The sequence below is a fragment of the Ahaetulla prasina genome, chromosome 15 (genome assembly GCF_028640845.1).
Source record: "Ahaetulla prasina isolate Xishuangbanna chromosome 15, ASM2864084v1, whole genome shotgun sequence".
Taxonomy (NCBI): domain Eukaryota; kingdom Metazoa; phylum Chordata; class Lepidosauria; order Squamata; family Colubridae; genus Ahaetulla; species Ahaetulla prasina.
This window is the reverse complement of record NC_080553.1, coordinates 8,685,552-8,701,385: the sequence shown is the minus strand read 5'-3', so window position 1 is coordinate 8,701,385 and position 15,834 is coordinate 8,685,552. Positions and strand designations below refer to the sequence as shown.

Here is a 15,834-nt window from a genome sequence, read left to right as displayed (position 1 = left end):
CTCTTTTAAGACTTGTGGACTTCAACTCCCAGCAAAGCTGACTGAGGAACTCTGGGAGTTGAAGTCCACAAGTTTTTTTTTTTTTTATTGAAAGAGTTTTAAAAAACAAAAACATTTCCTCCCTTTTTCCCCCCTCCCTCCCAAAAAAAAAACCCCTTCCCCCTCCCTCCCCCCCCCCCCCCGGCTTCCCGGGTCAATCACAAGGTATTGTTATACATAAACCAAACATAGAATAAAATTTTCCCTTCCAATCCAAATAACCACATCCAAAGCTTTTCGTCTCCCAACCCCCTCCCCATTACATAAAATAACTTTCTAATTATTCAAAGGCAATCTGATATTTCTTAATCTGATATCTGTTTTGTAGATAATCAATCCATTTTTTCCATTCAATTAAATATCTTTCCTGCGTATTGTCTTTTAAAAACGCTGAGATTTTAGCCATCTCAGCCAAATTAATAACTCCACAAGTCCACAAGTCTTAAAAAAGCCAAGTTTGCAGACCCCTGACCTAACACATCGGACAGAACTACCCTTCCCTTGATGGGGAAGACACTGGCTAATTTTCCTCAGTTCAATTGAGAATAGAGCTGGAAGGGACCTTGGAGGTCTTCTAGTCAAACCCTACACCATTGGGACAGGTGGCTATTCAGTCTCTTCTTAAAAACCTCCAATGATGAAGCGCACACAACTTCTGAAGGCAAGCCGTTCCACTGGCTTTCTCAACACAACCAGTTGTGTTTGGAGTGCAGGTCTTGAGACTCTGCACCAGCATGAGTTTTGTTCTCCTCCCAACGTTTTGTCAAGAAAAGGAAAAACTTTGTTTTGTATCCATGAGCAACAAATAAATATATATTAAGCCTTAGTAAGACCACACCTAGAACACTGCATCCAGTTTTGGTCACCACACTATAAAAAAGAGGTTGAGACTCTAGAAAGAGTGCAGAGGAGAGCAACCAGGATGATTAGGGGACTGGAGGCTAAAATATATGATGAACGGTTGCAGGAACTGGGCATGGCTAATCTACTAAAGAGAAGAACCAGGGTGGGGTGGTGGGACTAGATGACCTAGAAGGTTGCTTCCAACTCTGTTAATATCCATCTATCTGATCAAAGGCCTGAAGACTAAAATATGAAGAACGGTTGCAGGAACCGGGCATGGCTAGTCTAGTGAAGAGAAGGACCAGGGGAGACAGGATAGCAGTGTTCCAATATTTGAGGGGCTGCCACAGAGAGGAGGGGGTCAAGCTATTCTCCAAAGTATCTGAAGGCCAGACAAGGAAGAATGGACGGAAACTGAACAAGGAGAGATTCAACCTAGAAATAAGGAGAAATTTTCTGACAGGGAGAATAATCAACCCATGGAACAAAAGTTGCCTTCGGAAGTTGTGGGAGCTTCATCACTGGAGGCTTTCAAGAAGAGACTGGACTGCCCTCTGTCAGAAATGGTCTAGGGCAGTGGTTCTCAACCTTTATAGTGCTGCGACCCCTTTAATACAATTCCCCACAATGTGGCGACCCCAACCATAAAATTATTTTCATTTTGAATTTATCACGCCTGAAGCCGTATTGGCTAGCGATCTGAACTGCTTGCGATTGCCTTGAGGACGGAGGCATTAAAGCGGAGACTCCTCCCCTATTAAGTTTATGGTGCCTGAAGCCAGATTAGGCTAGCGATTGGGAGTGATTGCAGCTGGCTTGAGAGGGAGACATCAGAGCAAAGATTTCTCTCTTTTTTAATTCATCGCGCCTGAAGCCGAATTCGGCTAGCGATTTGAAGAGCCTGCAGCTGGCTTGTGGAGTCAACCATTGGAGTGCGATTCTTCAACTCGCAAGTATACTTCCCATATTTCCGATGGTCTTAGGCGACCCCTGGCAAATCATCATTTGACCCCCAACGGGGTCGTGACCCACAGATTGAGAACCGCTGGTCTAGGGTCTCCTGCTTGGGTGGGGCATTGGACTAGATGACCTACAAGGTCCCTTCCAAGTCTGTTAGTCTGTAAAACAGAACTGATGGGTCAAACAAGGAGGGGGACCTTTTGATCAGTTGAGAGAGCAAATTCTTTTGTCGAAGGAATTGAGTGTGAATCTTCCTCCTTTTTGTTGTTGTTTCAGGTCTATTATTCCTGCGGGGCTCAGTTCAGTTCCTGGGAAAGAGGATTGATTTTATCTCCCGGCTTCCCCAGCAATTATTCCTCGGGCATGCACTGCGTCTGGCGGTTTCTTATTCCTGCCAAAACCTACTTACTGTTGGAGATCTTTGACTTTGATGTCTTTGAAAGCATCAGTGAAGACTCGAACGCCTGGGATGGCTATTTTTCCTTGACCCAAAATACGAACAAGGATTCTTCACCCGCAGAAGAAACCGCAGAATATTTAAGCACCGTCTTTCCAACCAAGACTTTGGTTGACCCCGATCTTGACTCAACGGATCTCGTCGAGGGCCTCCCAGAAGCCACGTCTCAAAACCTTGAGTGGAAAGAATTCCACCCAAGTGGAGAACCCAAAGACTTAGCGGTCACTCAACCAAGTCAATTTCCAATCCAGGAAGGGACCGACGATACCTTGACGAGACAAGGTGGAAAACAGGAAAAGGAGGACTTGGTGGACAAAATATTCTTTGCTCACTACCCTGCTAAGGAGAACGCGGAAGGTCCTCAAAGACATCTCGGGAAGGTGATTTTTGGAGAAGAGGCTGCCATTTCAACCATGATCTTGCCGGAGAACGTATCTTCCACTCCGCCGTCCTCCGCTGACGTTTGTCCTGATGATGTCTTATATGTCTCGGACCTCATCGCTTTTTCTTCTCGTTTCTGTGGGGCAAAATCGCCCTTGAACCAAAACATGACCTTTGGGTCTTCTCTCAAGATGGTGGAAGTGATTGTGGAGCTGATTACCACCACCGACCGTGGACGGGGTTTCGCCATGCTCTTTGAGTACAAGAACGGGACAGAGACGATGCCCACCCACGACATCGAGGATGGAGAAGAGAATACCATGATGTTGGTGGTCATCACAGGCATCCTCTTCTTTGCGATGGTCCTTTTGTCCTCGCTCTGCATTGCATGTAGGTAAGTGAGCGATGGTGGACTCTTCACTGTTTCGTGTTTTGAGTCTTAAAAAGATTAGCAGAATTGGAAGGAACCTTGTAGGTCATCTAGTCCAAACACCTCACACCCAAGCAGGAGACTCTACACCATTTCTGTCGTGTCCCACTCCTCCGCTGACGGCCGGGTCAGGGAAATCCGAATCAGGCATCCCTCTGCAGCTCTGCCAAAGTCCTAGCAAAGTTCTCAAGGTGGGCAGGAGACCAGGAAGTGACTTCAGCAAGATAAGGTAGACTTTGCCTGACTCAGAAAATGCCAGAAAGCAGATCCTTTATATAGGCCATGGGGTGTGGCTCCATGACTCAGCACTTATCCAGGCCTGCCCCTCCCTTCCTTCTGTTGCCACCGCCTATCAATTCTCCTGAAGCGAGGGTCACTCCAGTCTGCAGCTGTTGGTAATTGACCTTCCTCAGGCTCACATGCTGTGAGGGAGGGGGAGGGGTCTAGTTGCTCCGTTTGCCTGGGCATGGAGCCAGGGCTGGGGGCTGGGGGCGCTTCTTCTTCTTTGGCCTGTCTGGGCATGGAGCCAGGGCTGGGGCCGGGAGGCATGTTAGGACATTCCTCAGCATTCGGAAGCAGATAAGACGGGCCCGGCTGCGGGGAAAGCGGACGAGGCACAACAATTTCAGACAGATGGCAGTCCAGTCTCTTCTTGAAAGCCTCCAGTGATGAAGCTTCCATAGCTTCTCTCTTTGTTCAGTTGGCATCCATTATTCTTTGTCTGGCTTTCGGGTGCTTTGGATAATAGCTTGACCCCTTCCTCTATGGTAGCCCCTCAAATATTGGAACACTGCTATCATGTCTCTCCTGGTCCTTCTCTTCACTAGATTAGCCGTGCCCAGTTCCTTCAACCGTTCTTCATATGTTTGAGCCTCCAGACCTTTGATCATCTTAGATAGATTCATATTAACAGAGTTGGAAGGGATCTTGTAGATCATCTAGTCCAACCACCCCACCCAAGCAGGAGACCCCACACCATTTCTGACAGATGGCAGTCCAGTCTCTTCTTGAAAGCCTCCAGTGAGGAAGCTCCCACAACTTCCGAAGGCAACTTCTGCTCCACCCTTTGATTGCTCTCACTGTCAGAAAATTCCTCCTTATTTCCAGGTTGAATCTCTCCTTGATCTTAATCCTTAAATCCTTAAATCCTTTCTGAAGTCACTTTCAATAATAATAATAATAATAATAATAATAATAATAATAATAATAATAATAATAACAACAATAACAACAACAACAACAACAACAGAGTTTAATGGACTTAATGAAGTGGAGCGATGTTTCTCCAATACAAGAAAAAAGTGACTTCGGAGGATATACAGGTAGTCCTCGGCTTATGACCACAACTGAGCCCAAAATGTAAGTGGTTAAGTGAGAAATTTGTTAAGTGCTCCATTTGTTAAGTTTTGCTCCATTTTATGGCTAGAGCCGAGGTGGTGCAGTGGTTAGAGTGCAGTACTGCAGGCTACTTCTGCTGACTGCCGGCTGACTGATTCTGACCAGCTTGACTCAGCCTTCCGTCCTCCTGAGGTCGGTAAACGAGGACCCAGATTGTTGGGGGCAAGAGGCTGACTCTGTAAACCACTTAGAGAGGGCTGTAAAACACTATGAAGTGGTATATCAGTCTAAGTGATATTGCTATTCCTTCCTTCTTTCTGTCCATCCATCCATCCATCCATGGTGCACAGTGGTTGGAATGCAGTATTGCAGGCTAACTGTGCCCACTGCCAGCAGTTCAATCCTGACTGGCTCAGGTTGACTCAGCCTTCCATCCTTCTGAGGTCAGTAAACGAGGACCCAGATTGTTGGGGGCAAGAGGCTGACTCTGTAAACCGCTTAGAGAGGGCCGTAAAGCACCGTGAAGCGGTATATAAGCCTAAGCGCTAATCGCTATTTCCTTTCTAGATTTGTTAAGTGAATCACTGCAGTTGCTAAATTATTAACACAGTTGTTAAACGAATCTGACTCTTGTTTATCAGAAGCTCGCAAAAGGGGATCGCGTGACCCCGGGACATTGCAACTGTCATAAATATGGTCTGTGGCTAAGTGTCCGAATTTTATTCCCGTGGGGATGCGGCAATGGTCATATAAGTGTGAAAAACAGTCATAAGTCGCTTGTTTCAGCGCCGTTGTAACTTTGAAATGGTCATTAAATGAAGCATTGTAAGTCCTTGTATAGGTAGTCCTCAACTTAAATGGTTCACTTAGTATTGCTGGGTCTCTTCTGACTAACAAGTTTCTTTAGTCGGCTCTGTAGATTTTCACTTGGGTGAATATCTGGTTTATTCCCAGGCCATTCAAGCAGTGGAATAGGGTTATCTTGAAACTCAAAAAAGAAAAAAAGTGGTGTTATTAGCCATCAAACCTCACAAATATATTTGTTAGTCCCTCTGGCCTTGAAGGATAGTCAAGTGACTGCAAGGGGCCTGCATAAGAGCACAATAGTGCCTACCGTTCCTGTCCTATTGTTCCCTTCATTATATCAAATTAACATAGCTGTTGCATGCTTTTACTTATATATACATATTTTTCTTTCATGATATCTTGTTTTTATTTATGACGATGTTTGTGTATACTGTTGTGACAAAATAATAAAAAAATAAAAAAAAGAGGAACAGAAGCAATAGAAGGAGGAGAGGGATGGCCAATGAAGAGGCCAAATCTTGCGTAGGTAGAATTTTCTTCCAATTTATAGATGAGCCAGGATTACTTCAACTCAGCAGCAGAGAAAGGCTCTGAATGCGGTAGATAAAATGTCCATGGAGATTCTCAGTCATCCAGTTTCACGGTTGTCCCAAAGGTACTTTTTCAAGAGACAGCTGTATTTTCTAGTTTTTATTTGAAGATGTTTCGCTTCTCATCCAAGACGCTTCTTCAGTTCATGAACGGAATCAGTTCTCATCCAAGAACCAAAGAAGCTTCTTGAATGAGAAGCGAAAGGTCTTGAAAGATAAACAAGGAAGTCCAGTTCATCCTCTATTAACGACCCCATAATCCTTTGCGGGGTGGAGTCTTGGGCAACTGAATGGAGCTGAGTGGTTTAATGGCCGGATGCCCTTCCTGTCGCCAACGCAGAGGTTTTTTCGGCAGATATATTCTCAGTGTGCCCAGAGAGAGAAAGATTTGCCTCTACCTAGGATCGAACTCACAGCCTCCTGATTGTCGTAGTGACGTAATGCCGTAGTAACTGCCCATCTCTGAATGAAAGGCTACCATAGAGTCCTGTAGGACACATCACGATGAAACTAACACGAAGGACCACCTACATGGAATTCTCAAGCTGGCATGGAACCCAGATAAAGAGATAATACAAAGTGGAAAGTTGAAACCTCCTGTCTCAAATCATTCCACTTTGGAGTATTGTATTCCAAGTAAAAGAATAGGCACCCCTGAAGCCTTGAGGTCCAACCTCCCCATCTTCCAATATATGAATCCAGTTAATGGATTGATTCATGATTGATTCTTGGAGACCTCAAGCTGTTGTGCACCACTGTCCAAGTCTGGTGGCAAACTTGGACAGTGTTGTGACTCGTCCTCCCTCCTCTCCTCAGCCGGGCCACTCCCGTCTCCAACCAGGCCTTTTATCAGACTCCGAGTCTGACAATGAAGATGAATGGCCTGTCATGACTCCAGCCCCCGGCCCTGGACCCATGTCCGGAGAGAATTCAAGGAGTGAAAGGACAAGCCCAATAAACCTCACTCATACAGCGTGTGTTCCTTTGGCTCAGCCTTCAGAGCAGGAAGCCAGCCAGGTGGTGGAATTACCCGGGCCTACTCCCTCTGACCCCTCCCTTTCCCAGACGCTGACAGCAGATCCAGCTGAAAACAATTCAGGGTGGGTGGACCCTCACTTCCGGAGATCTGAGAGGCGACGCCAGCAGAAGGAAGGGTGGGGCAGGCCTGGATAAATGCTGAGTCATGGAGCCACACCCCACAGCCTATATAAAGGACCTGCTTTTGGCATTCCAACCTTGAGTCAAGCAAAGTCTTATTTAGTTTGCTGATATCGGACTCTATCGCTGAAGTCACAACTTGGACTCCTGCCTGCCCTGATAAACCTCGAAGGAACTTGGCAAGCTGCAGAGACTTCGTTGCCAAATTTGTTATGGACTTCCTTGACTCGTTCGTCGGAGTGGGAGTGGGACATGACAGACAGTGAGGAGGTTGGGGAGGAACATGGTCCAATCCTGGAGTCTGGGGAAGGCTCTGATGAGTGCTCTGCGTTGGAGGAGGAGATGGGGCCAGGGCCGTCCGACAGTTATCAGCTGCCTTCGGAGTCGGACATCAGTGGGGCAGAAGAACAGCTGGAGACTGTTCCCAGTGTGCGCATGTGCTGAGCTGCCAGGAGAAGGGAACAGTTAAGGAACAAGGGCCGACTCGGGAGTAAGGCCAAGGTGGACAGTGAATGGCCCCTTCCATCGGGAATAAAGAGGAGCGAAAGGGGAATGGAGTTTGCAGGAGACAATTGGTTCATTTCATCACTGTGAAGATCCATTCGTGATTCTCAGAGACTCCTTGCCAAGTATTTTCTTGTACAGCATTGCAAGTTTGGAAGATATCAGCCTGGTGGCTCTCCAAGCCTGATAAGGTCTGTGGTTGTAAATTCACCCTGGAAAGGCGGTTTGCTGGGACTTTGCTGGATGTGAATGAAAGGAATTCACTCATTCAATAAAAAGGGGTTTTGTCGGGACAAGGAATCTGCTTCGTGCTTTTGGGAAGCCTAGATCAGAACACAAGCTTTAAGCTTTTCCCTTGGTGCCATGCCGATCCCAAAGTCCCAAACTTGATTGCTCAGTTGTTGAAGAAAATCCATGTGCTGTTTTGGGGAGCATGGGACACGTTTTACCGTCCCTGTTGCTCCGCCGTGCTTTCCTGAAGCCCCAGCAAGTCGCCACTGTGGTTGGGTCGATTCTTCTTTCCGTTTCCTCTGTCTCGTTTTCATCGGTGAAGCTAAAAGTAGCAGCGTGGATTCAGTCAGCAACCCAGCCCAGACATATTTCTCCAATGCTGGCTGTGTAGGTCACCTAACGCTGTTCTAATAGTGTGTGTTTGTGCGTGTAAATGAGTGGAAGGGTGGGGGGAGGAAGAAAAGACAGTTCCTCAGTGAAATGTCCAAAGGTTCATTTTCCTCCACCACTCTCTGGGGATTCTCCAAGATTTTGCCACACTGCTCTCTTTGTGTGCCGGCTGGAGAAGGAATGAAAGCTTCATTTGTTGGTTTGGCCAATCCTTCTAATTGCTTTTGGCCCCCAAATTCGTCTGGCCACCTCCGTGAATATGAACCGTGTCCTGTAGAATCCAGGATGGGGTCGTTTCGATTCGTTTTGCAAAGACAAAAGAAGTTGCCACCGAAGGCCTCCCAACTTTGCAAACTATTGGAACAGCCGAACGGACAATTTACAGGAAGTCCTCGTCTTACGACCGCAACTAAGCCCTGATGTCAGGCCTGGAAGCCGTCTTTTGCATTGGGCCTTCAGGCCAGCGGTGAAATCTGAAGTCTGCTACCGGTTCTGTGAATCTACTATGGAGCGCATGCTTTGCACACATGTGTGCCTGAGGTGTGCCCGCGCAGCGCTAAAGAAGGAAACTTTTGAAGCCTTCTGAGTCTGCAAAAGTAAGTAGAACAGGAAGGGAGGGAATCCGCTGTGCCATACGATTTAGATTAGCTAGAAAGCAGGAAATCCGATGATTCTAGCTAATATAAATCATGCGTCACAGCTGATTGTCGCCCAGCTGATCGTTGGAAATATCGGTTCACCCGAAACTGTCCGAACTGGTAGCATTTCACCCCTGCTTCAGGCCTGCCACATTTACTGCTGTGGGAAACTGGGAGGGGGGATTGTATGGAGCCAGGGTGATATATAGTCATAACAACATTCCTTTCTCAGAGAGTCAAGGACATCTTGCCCTGCACCTGGGGGGGTGATTGGGAGGCATCTCCAGTTGAGATGGTGCTTGGATTAGACCATGTGATGGACTTGTGGTTGCTGGGCAGGGGCTTGGACTTTCCTTTGGGTGGAGAAAATCTGGAAGCTTTCAGATTCGGGTTTTCCCAGATGTGCCAATATGACATCTCTAATAAAATGGAACTTTGAGGAACTTCAAGCCTTGGAGTCTTCTTTAGTTGGGGGATGTTACTTGGAACCCTGACACCTGAATTCGTGTTGCTACGCGAGACATTGGTTAAGCAGGCCTTTCTTGCCACCGTTGCTAAGTGAGTTGCTGCGGTTGTTCAATTAGTCACACAGTTGTTAAACGAATCCGGATTGACCCGTTGACTTTCCTTGTCAGAAGGTCGCAAAAAAGGGGATCGCGTGACACACACACACACAATGGGACACTGCATCCATCATAAATGTGAGTCCAAGTGTCTGAAAACATCGTAAGAGTGGAAAATGGTCCTAAGTCAATTTTTCCAGTGCTGTTGAACCTTTGAACGGTTGTAAGTTGGGGACTTCCTGTACAGGTTCTAACAGCAACTTCTCAGCAGCCATCTTGGTGGCCCTTCCTCAATTTCTCAGAGAGAAAACAGAACATGAGCTACTTCCTAGGTCAGGGGTCTCCAACCTTGGCGACTTTAAGCCTGGCGGACTTCAACTCCCAGAATTCCCCAGCCAGCAAAGCTGGCTGGGGAATTCTAAGAGTTGAAGTCCGCCAGGCTTAAAGTCGCCAAGGTTGGAGACCTCTGTCCTAGGTATCATTTACTAAGGAGAAACAGGGAGCCTGCATCAGTGCGTAACAGTGTTAGCATGATTTCTGCACATCGGGCCAAATTGTAGCGTCCCAATTTTAAGTACAGTGGCCCAATTTTAACAGAATAATAAAAGGGTTAGAAGAGAATGGGGTGAAATTCACTTAACTTACCTACCGGTTTGCAAATGTGCGTGCGCCATCATCCACGCATGCACAAAGCCTTCTGCGCATGCGCAGAGGCTGAAATCGTCGGGAAAAAAGGGACCTCATGACATCTGCGCCAGAGGTGCTATTCAGCAGGTTCTGACCAGTTCTGGAGAACTGGTAGCGGAAATTTTGAGTAGTTCGGAGAACTGGTAGTAAAAATTTTGACTGGCCCCGCCTATATCTATTCTCTGCCTCCCGAGTCCCAGCTGATTGGGAGGGAATGGAGATTTGGCAGTAACCTTCCCCTGCCATGCCCAGCCGACTGAATTTCAGCCCTGGAAGGGACCTTGGAGGTCTTCTAGTCCAACCCCCTGCTCAAGCAGGAAACCCTTTACCATTTCAGACAAATGGTTGTCCAATCTCTTCTTTAAAAATTAGACATACCCAGTTCCTGAAACCCTTCCCCGTATATTTTAGCCTCCAGTACATCTTTGCTGCTCTTCTCTGCACTTTTTCTAGAGTCTCAGCATCTTTTTTTATATCGTGGCGACCAAAACTGGATGGAGGATTCCAAGTGTGGCCTCACCAAGGCATTATAAAGCGGTATTAACACTTCACGTGATCTTGATTCTATCCCTCTGTTTATGCAGCCGAGAACTGTGTTGGCTTTTTTTGGCAGCTGCTGCACACAGCTGACTCATATTTAAGTGATTGTCCGCTAGGACGCCAAGATCCCTCTTGATCAGTTACTGCTGTTGAGTCAGGTACAGCTCTCATTTGGGTTTCGCGGTCCCCCCTCCCCTCTAAAAGAAATGTGTTATCTTGCTTTCTATCTAGACCAGGCGTCTCCAACCTTGGTCCCTTTAAGACTTGTGGACTTGCTTTCTATCTAGACCAGGCGTCTCCAACCTTGGTCTCTTTAAGACTTGTGGACTTCAAATCCCAGAGTTCCCAGACTCTGGGAGTTGAAGTCCACAAATCTTAAAGGGACCAAGATTGGAGACCTCTGATCTAGACCAACTCCTATAAACAAAAACTTCAGTTCTCTTCGTTTCCATCGACCCCACTTCCTTTTTCTAATTAGTTACTAGGTCTGTCTAGTTACCAAGCCAAACTGAGTATGACGATAGAGATCCTTTGGATAATACTGTTGGCAGTTTCTCTTGGAAGCACGTTGTCTACATATCTAAGATTTGTTCCCCTTCTTCACTTTGTGGAAGGAAAGAAAAATATTAAATCTTGGACTCCTGGTTAGACTAAGAAGTCAAAATACGTGTCAGAAGGAAGCAATGGGGACCACACTTGTAACACCAGAACATTGGAAGTGTGGGGGATTAACAAGAGTCCAACCCAAGTCTGTAGCTTTGTATATGAAGGACACTTAATAATTAAATGTGTTCCTTCTTTATTTTCTAGGTGGAGGTTATGTCTCAAAAGAAGTTCTCTGGAAGTCCACAGCGATCAAGAAGTAAGTATCCTTATTTCAGGTCCTTCCGTGGATTTTCGTTTACCACTTTTGAAACAGGTTGCTGATCGATTGCTTGAACTTGGAAATGTTTGGAATTGTAGAACCAGATCCAGAACTCTGGCGTTGACGTCAGTGAACTCCAGCTGGTGATCCCCTGTCAAGAAAACGAAAACAACAATCACTCTCTTGGGGGAAATGGCGTCGGTAAGCAGAAAAAGGTTAAGAGGACTTTGTTGTCCAATCTTTGTAACAAGAAAGTTCTTGTTCAGGGTCCAATAGTCCATTTTATCCTTGCTGTGATATCACACAACCAAAGAGTTTTATGAATTTCTTGAGTATAGATTAAGGAATGACCTGATTATATATCAGTTGTAGTTGTTGTTAGTTGTGAGGTCGTGTCCAATCCATCGCAACCCCATGGACAATGTTCCTTCAGGTCTTCCTGTCCTCTACCATCCTCTGGAGTCCATTTAAGCTCACGCCGACTGCTTCAGTGACTCCATCCAGCCACCTCATTCTCTGTCGTCTCATTCGTCTTTGGCCCTCAATCGTTCCCAGCATTAGGCTCTTCTCCAGTGAGTCCTTCCTTCTCATTAGGTGGCCAAAGTATTTGAATTTCCTCTTCAGGATCTGGCCTTTTAAAGAGCAGTCAGGGCTGATCTCCACTAGAACTGACCAGTTGGATCATCTTGAAGTCCAAGGGACTCGCAGGAGTCTTCTCCAGCACTATATCAGAGACATCCTTTAATAGCAGCTAGTTATTTTTGAACCACTGTGAGGGAATTGTGGGAAGCAAAGTCTAATGTATCTAGAGGTTCTGCAAGTTTAGGAAAAGATGATAGAAGACATGAAGAAGCACTTTGGAAGTCTTCCAAGGAGAAGATTCATGACTGTTAGAGAAGATCCATGACTTAGAACAGCGTTTATCAAGCTTGGCAACTTTAAGACGAGTATACTTCAACTCCCAGAATTCCCCAGCAAACAGTGGTGGAGAAGAAGAATGAATCTCTGGGCAAAGCTGGTTGGGGAATTCTGGGAGTTGAAGTCCACCCATCTTAAAGTTGCCAAAGTTGAGAAATCTATATATATATATAAGCCAAATACCACTCACTCATCACAAAATCTCCAAAACCGTAACGCCTACAAACTTGAAATTTGGCACGTATGTTCCTCTTGGCTTCTAGGTGCTTGCAAAGAAAGGATTTTTTGAAATGATCATCAGATCATTAGTATTTTATATACAGTACTATATTCACACGCTCTGATGCTAAGGAGTTAGACGTTCTACTTCCCCTTCCCACCTGAAAGGAACTCTGTCCCAACTGCCAGTTGCCTTATATTCACACGCTCTGATGCTACCCCTTCACTAAACTGGGTGTGGGCGTGGCCAGTGTGTGACTCATCCGGTCTGCTGGCTGGAACATTCTACTCCGCTCCCCCTCTGTTCCAATTGCCAGTTGCCTTATATTAACACATTCTGATGCTACAGAGTTACACATTCTACATTAGGTTTCAGGCTTTAAGCGTCAATTTATCGCGCCCGATCACATAGTTTCGTAGCGAAGCACAGGCGTCCAGCTAGTACTGCTATAGAACATTTGAGACAAATGCAGAATGGGGTTACAAATGATTCTGAAAACATACTTGCTATTTCTTTGGTGCAAATATATACATTTTGGTATTTTCTCCAGTCACTTCCTGCCCTGGCAATGTGGAACCCATAATCGATCTAGATGCCCTTCCAATGTCAGCTGTGATGGGAGGTGACGAGGTGTTCATTATTTCTGCCAATCCAGAACCTGGTCGCTTGAGTTTTACCTCATGTAAAATACAGGTAAGGACCAGGTAAGGGGCAGAGAGAGAAAGAAAAAGAGGAAGAAAGAGAAAGAGGGAAAGAGAAAAAAGGAAAGAGTAAAAGAGAAAGAGAGGTGGAGATAAAGAAAAAAAGCCAAAGCAAGTAATAGAGAGAGAAAGAGAGAAAGGAGAAAGAAAGGCAGAAAGAAAGGGAGGGAGAGACAAAGATGAGAGAGAAGTAGAAGAAGAAAGAAAAAGAGAGGGGGAGATAAAGAAAGAGAGAAATAGAAGGAAACAGAGAAGGGAGAAAGGGAGGGAGAGATTAAAAAGAGATAAAAAGGGAAAGAGAGAGAGAGAAATAGGAGAGAGAGAGAAAGGGAGCGAGAAAGAAAGTAAGTCTCCTTGTACAGATTTTGCCTGCTTTTAATCTCGTTTTTTTGCCAGCCAAATGTTTTGGCTTTGCTTGCATTTCATCCATAAACATCCAGCTGCCTCTTTTTCTGCACGGATTCTTGGTCTGGTCTGAATAGAGGGACCGTCTGGGGAATGGGTTGGGTGTAGTGACTACCATTTCCGCACAAAGCCATGCCGTGGCTCAAGAGAAGGTGTTTCAATCCAATTTTCTGCTTGAAAATCCCATCCCATATTCCCAACGGGGTTTTCTCTCTCTCTCTCCTTAGGACAAGAGGTTGACACGAAGCATCACCAGCCCAACTTCCGTGTCGGAATGGCTGATCCCCAAGCAAACGGAGCCCGGCAGCCAAGCGTCCAAATCCCGAGGGGGGCGGCACCCCAAGGACGCTTCTCTGAAGCAGCAGGCGTGGCACGCACGTACCTTCCACGATCTCTTGGCTCCGTTCCCACAGCTCCAGGAGCAATGGGGCCACTGGACCAACAACGGCCCTTCCCCCAAAACGGCCAAAAGCGGAGTGAGTATTGGTGCCCTGGGGAGGACCCAGCCTAAGGGTTTTGGAAACCAGATCCAGCTGTTCCACCGCTGAGTTAAGGCATAGGCAGTGTTCTGTCCCCCCTCGCCTCCGTCCGAGCGATGGCTTAATTAGCCGGCACTATCAGCTCTGGCAGCAAACTAGCGAGCGTCTGCCAAGTGACTCTGTTATCTCCCTTGAGGCCGATGAGTCACCCAGGAACAAACAGTACTTCAGCTCTAGTTAAGCAGTTGATTTGCCTGCTACGAAGAGGCATAGCAGCCCTCACTGGTTTTATATCCTGTGGGGTGTGGCTCCGTGACTCAGCACTTCCTAGGCCTGCCCCACCCCTGCTTCTGTTGTTCCTGCCTCTCCTGACTACAAAACCTAGGGTCCAGCCAGGCCTGATTGCCATCAGCTGGGTCTGGAGGCGTGGCCTGGGGGGGAAAGAGTCAGGGGATGGAGGCCTCGTTATGTCCTCCACCTGGCCTGCCTCTGACTCCTGGAGCTGAGCCAGGGAAGCCGGTGCTCCCGAGGTAAGTCCTGATGGCCCTTCCCCCTCACTTTCCAAGTCACTTTCTGGCAGGGGACCCGGCTCGGGGGGCGCAGACGCAACAGGTAGTCCTCGACATACAACCGTTCGTTCGAGGTTACGACAGCACTAAAAAAAGGGACTTGCAAGCCATTCTCAGCTCGGAGACCCATCGGTCAAGCTTTGGGAGTGGCAGGTATTGATGGTGGTAGAACCACTTGATCTCCATTTGGGGACTTCCAACAAGCCAAGTCAATGGGGGAAGCTGGATTTGCCTTAACAACCAAGGTGATTCGCTTAACGACTGTAGCAAAAATGTCGTAAAATCAGGCACCACTCAATGGTGGAACTTCTGAGCCTGATGATGGTCGTACGTCAAGTGCTACTTGTACGTAAGAGTGTAACAAAATCTGTCCTGAACCAAACGGGCACTATATGCTCCAGTCCGGTGTATATATATTCTATCTCCTTATATATATCCTTATATATGAAGATGATTGTTGATTGATAGATGATTGATAGATTAGATTAAATATATTATACATATATATATTACACACACACACACATAAAACCAAATTTGTGTTTTGCTGATAAAAAAATAAAGGGAGACTAGTATAGATTTATTTCAAGCTATTTAGTTCTCATCAGCTAGCCACACCCTTATTGGAAATTGAACTTGGGCTGCCTGCATATTAGGCAGTTATGTTAACCTCTGAGCCACAAGTTCTCCTCCCTCTATTAGCTATATATATTATGTATATATAAAATCTATCTATCTATATAATCCATCAATCATCATATCTACTGGTATCTATCTGTCTGTCATTCTAGCTAGCTAATCTATCAATCATCTTACTATCATCCATCTATCCATCCATCCATCCATCCATCCACCCATCCATCCTGTACGTCTGTCTGTCTATCATCTCTATGTCTTATCATCTGTCATCCATCAATCCATCCATCCATCCATCAATCATCTATCTGATCATCAAACACTTTCTCTATCCCATCTTTATTTCTTCCTCTCTCTCATCTGTCACTATCTAATCCAGGGGTCTCCAACCTCAGCAACTTTAAGACTTGTGGACTTCAACTCCCAGAATTCCTCAGCCAGCAAAGCTTTGTTGGCTGAGGAATTCTGGGAGTTGAAGTCCACAA

At 46.2% G+C, this 15,834-nt stretch overlaps 1 protein-coding gene across 3 annotated transcripts in view; it reads left to right on the top strand.

Annotated features, from left to right (window-relative positions):
* The window catches only part of LOC131185883 (uncharacterized), a 31,899-nt gene that overhangs the window by 11,838 nt on the left and 4,227 nt on the right, over positions 1–15,834 (top strand). For all 3 annotated transcript variants that reach the window (XM_058158856.1, XM_058158857.1, XM_058158855.1), the window contains exons 2-6: positions 2,119–3,074; positions 11,367–11,418; positions 11,520–11,622; positions 13,110–13,252; positions 13,893–14,141. In XM_058158856.1, coding sequence (XP_058014839.1) covers positions 2,119–3,074; positions 11,367–11,418; positions 11,520–11,622; positions 13,110–13,252; positions 13,893–14,141 — 1,503 coding nt within the window. The remainder of the gene's footprint in view (positions 1–2,118; positions 3,075–11,366; positions 11,419–11,519; positions 11,623–13,109; positions 13,253–13,892; positions 14,142–15,834) is intronic.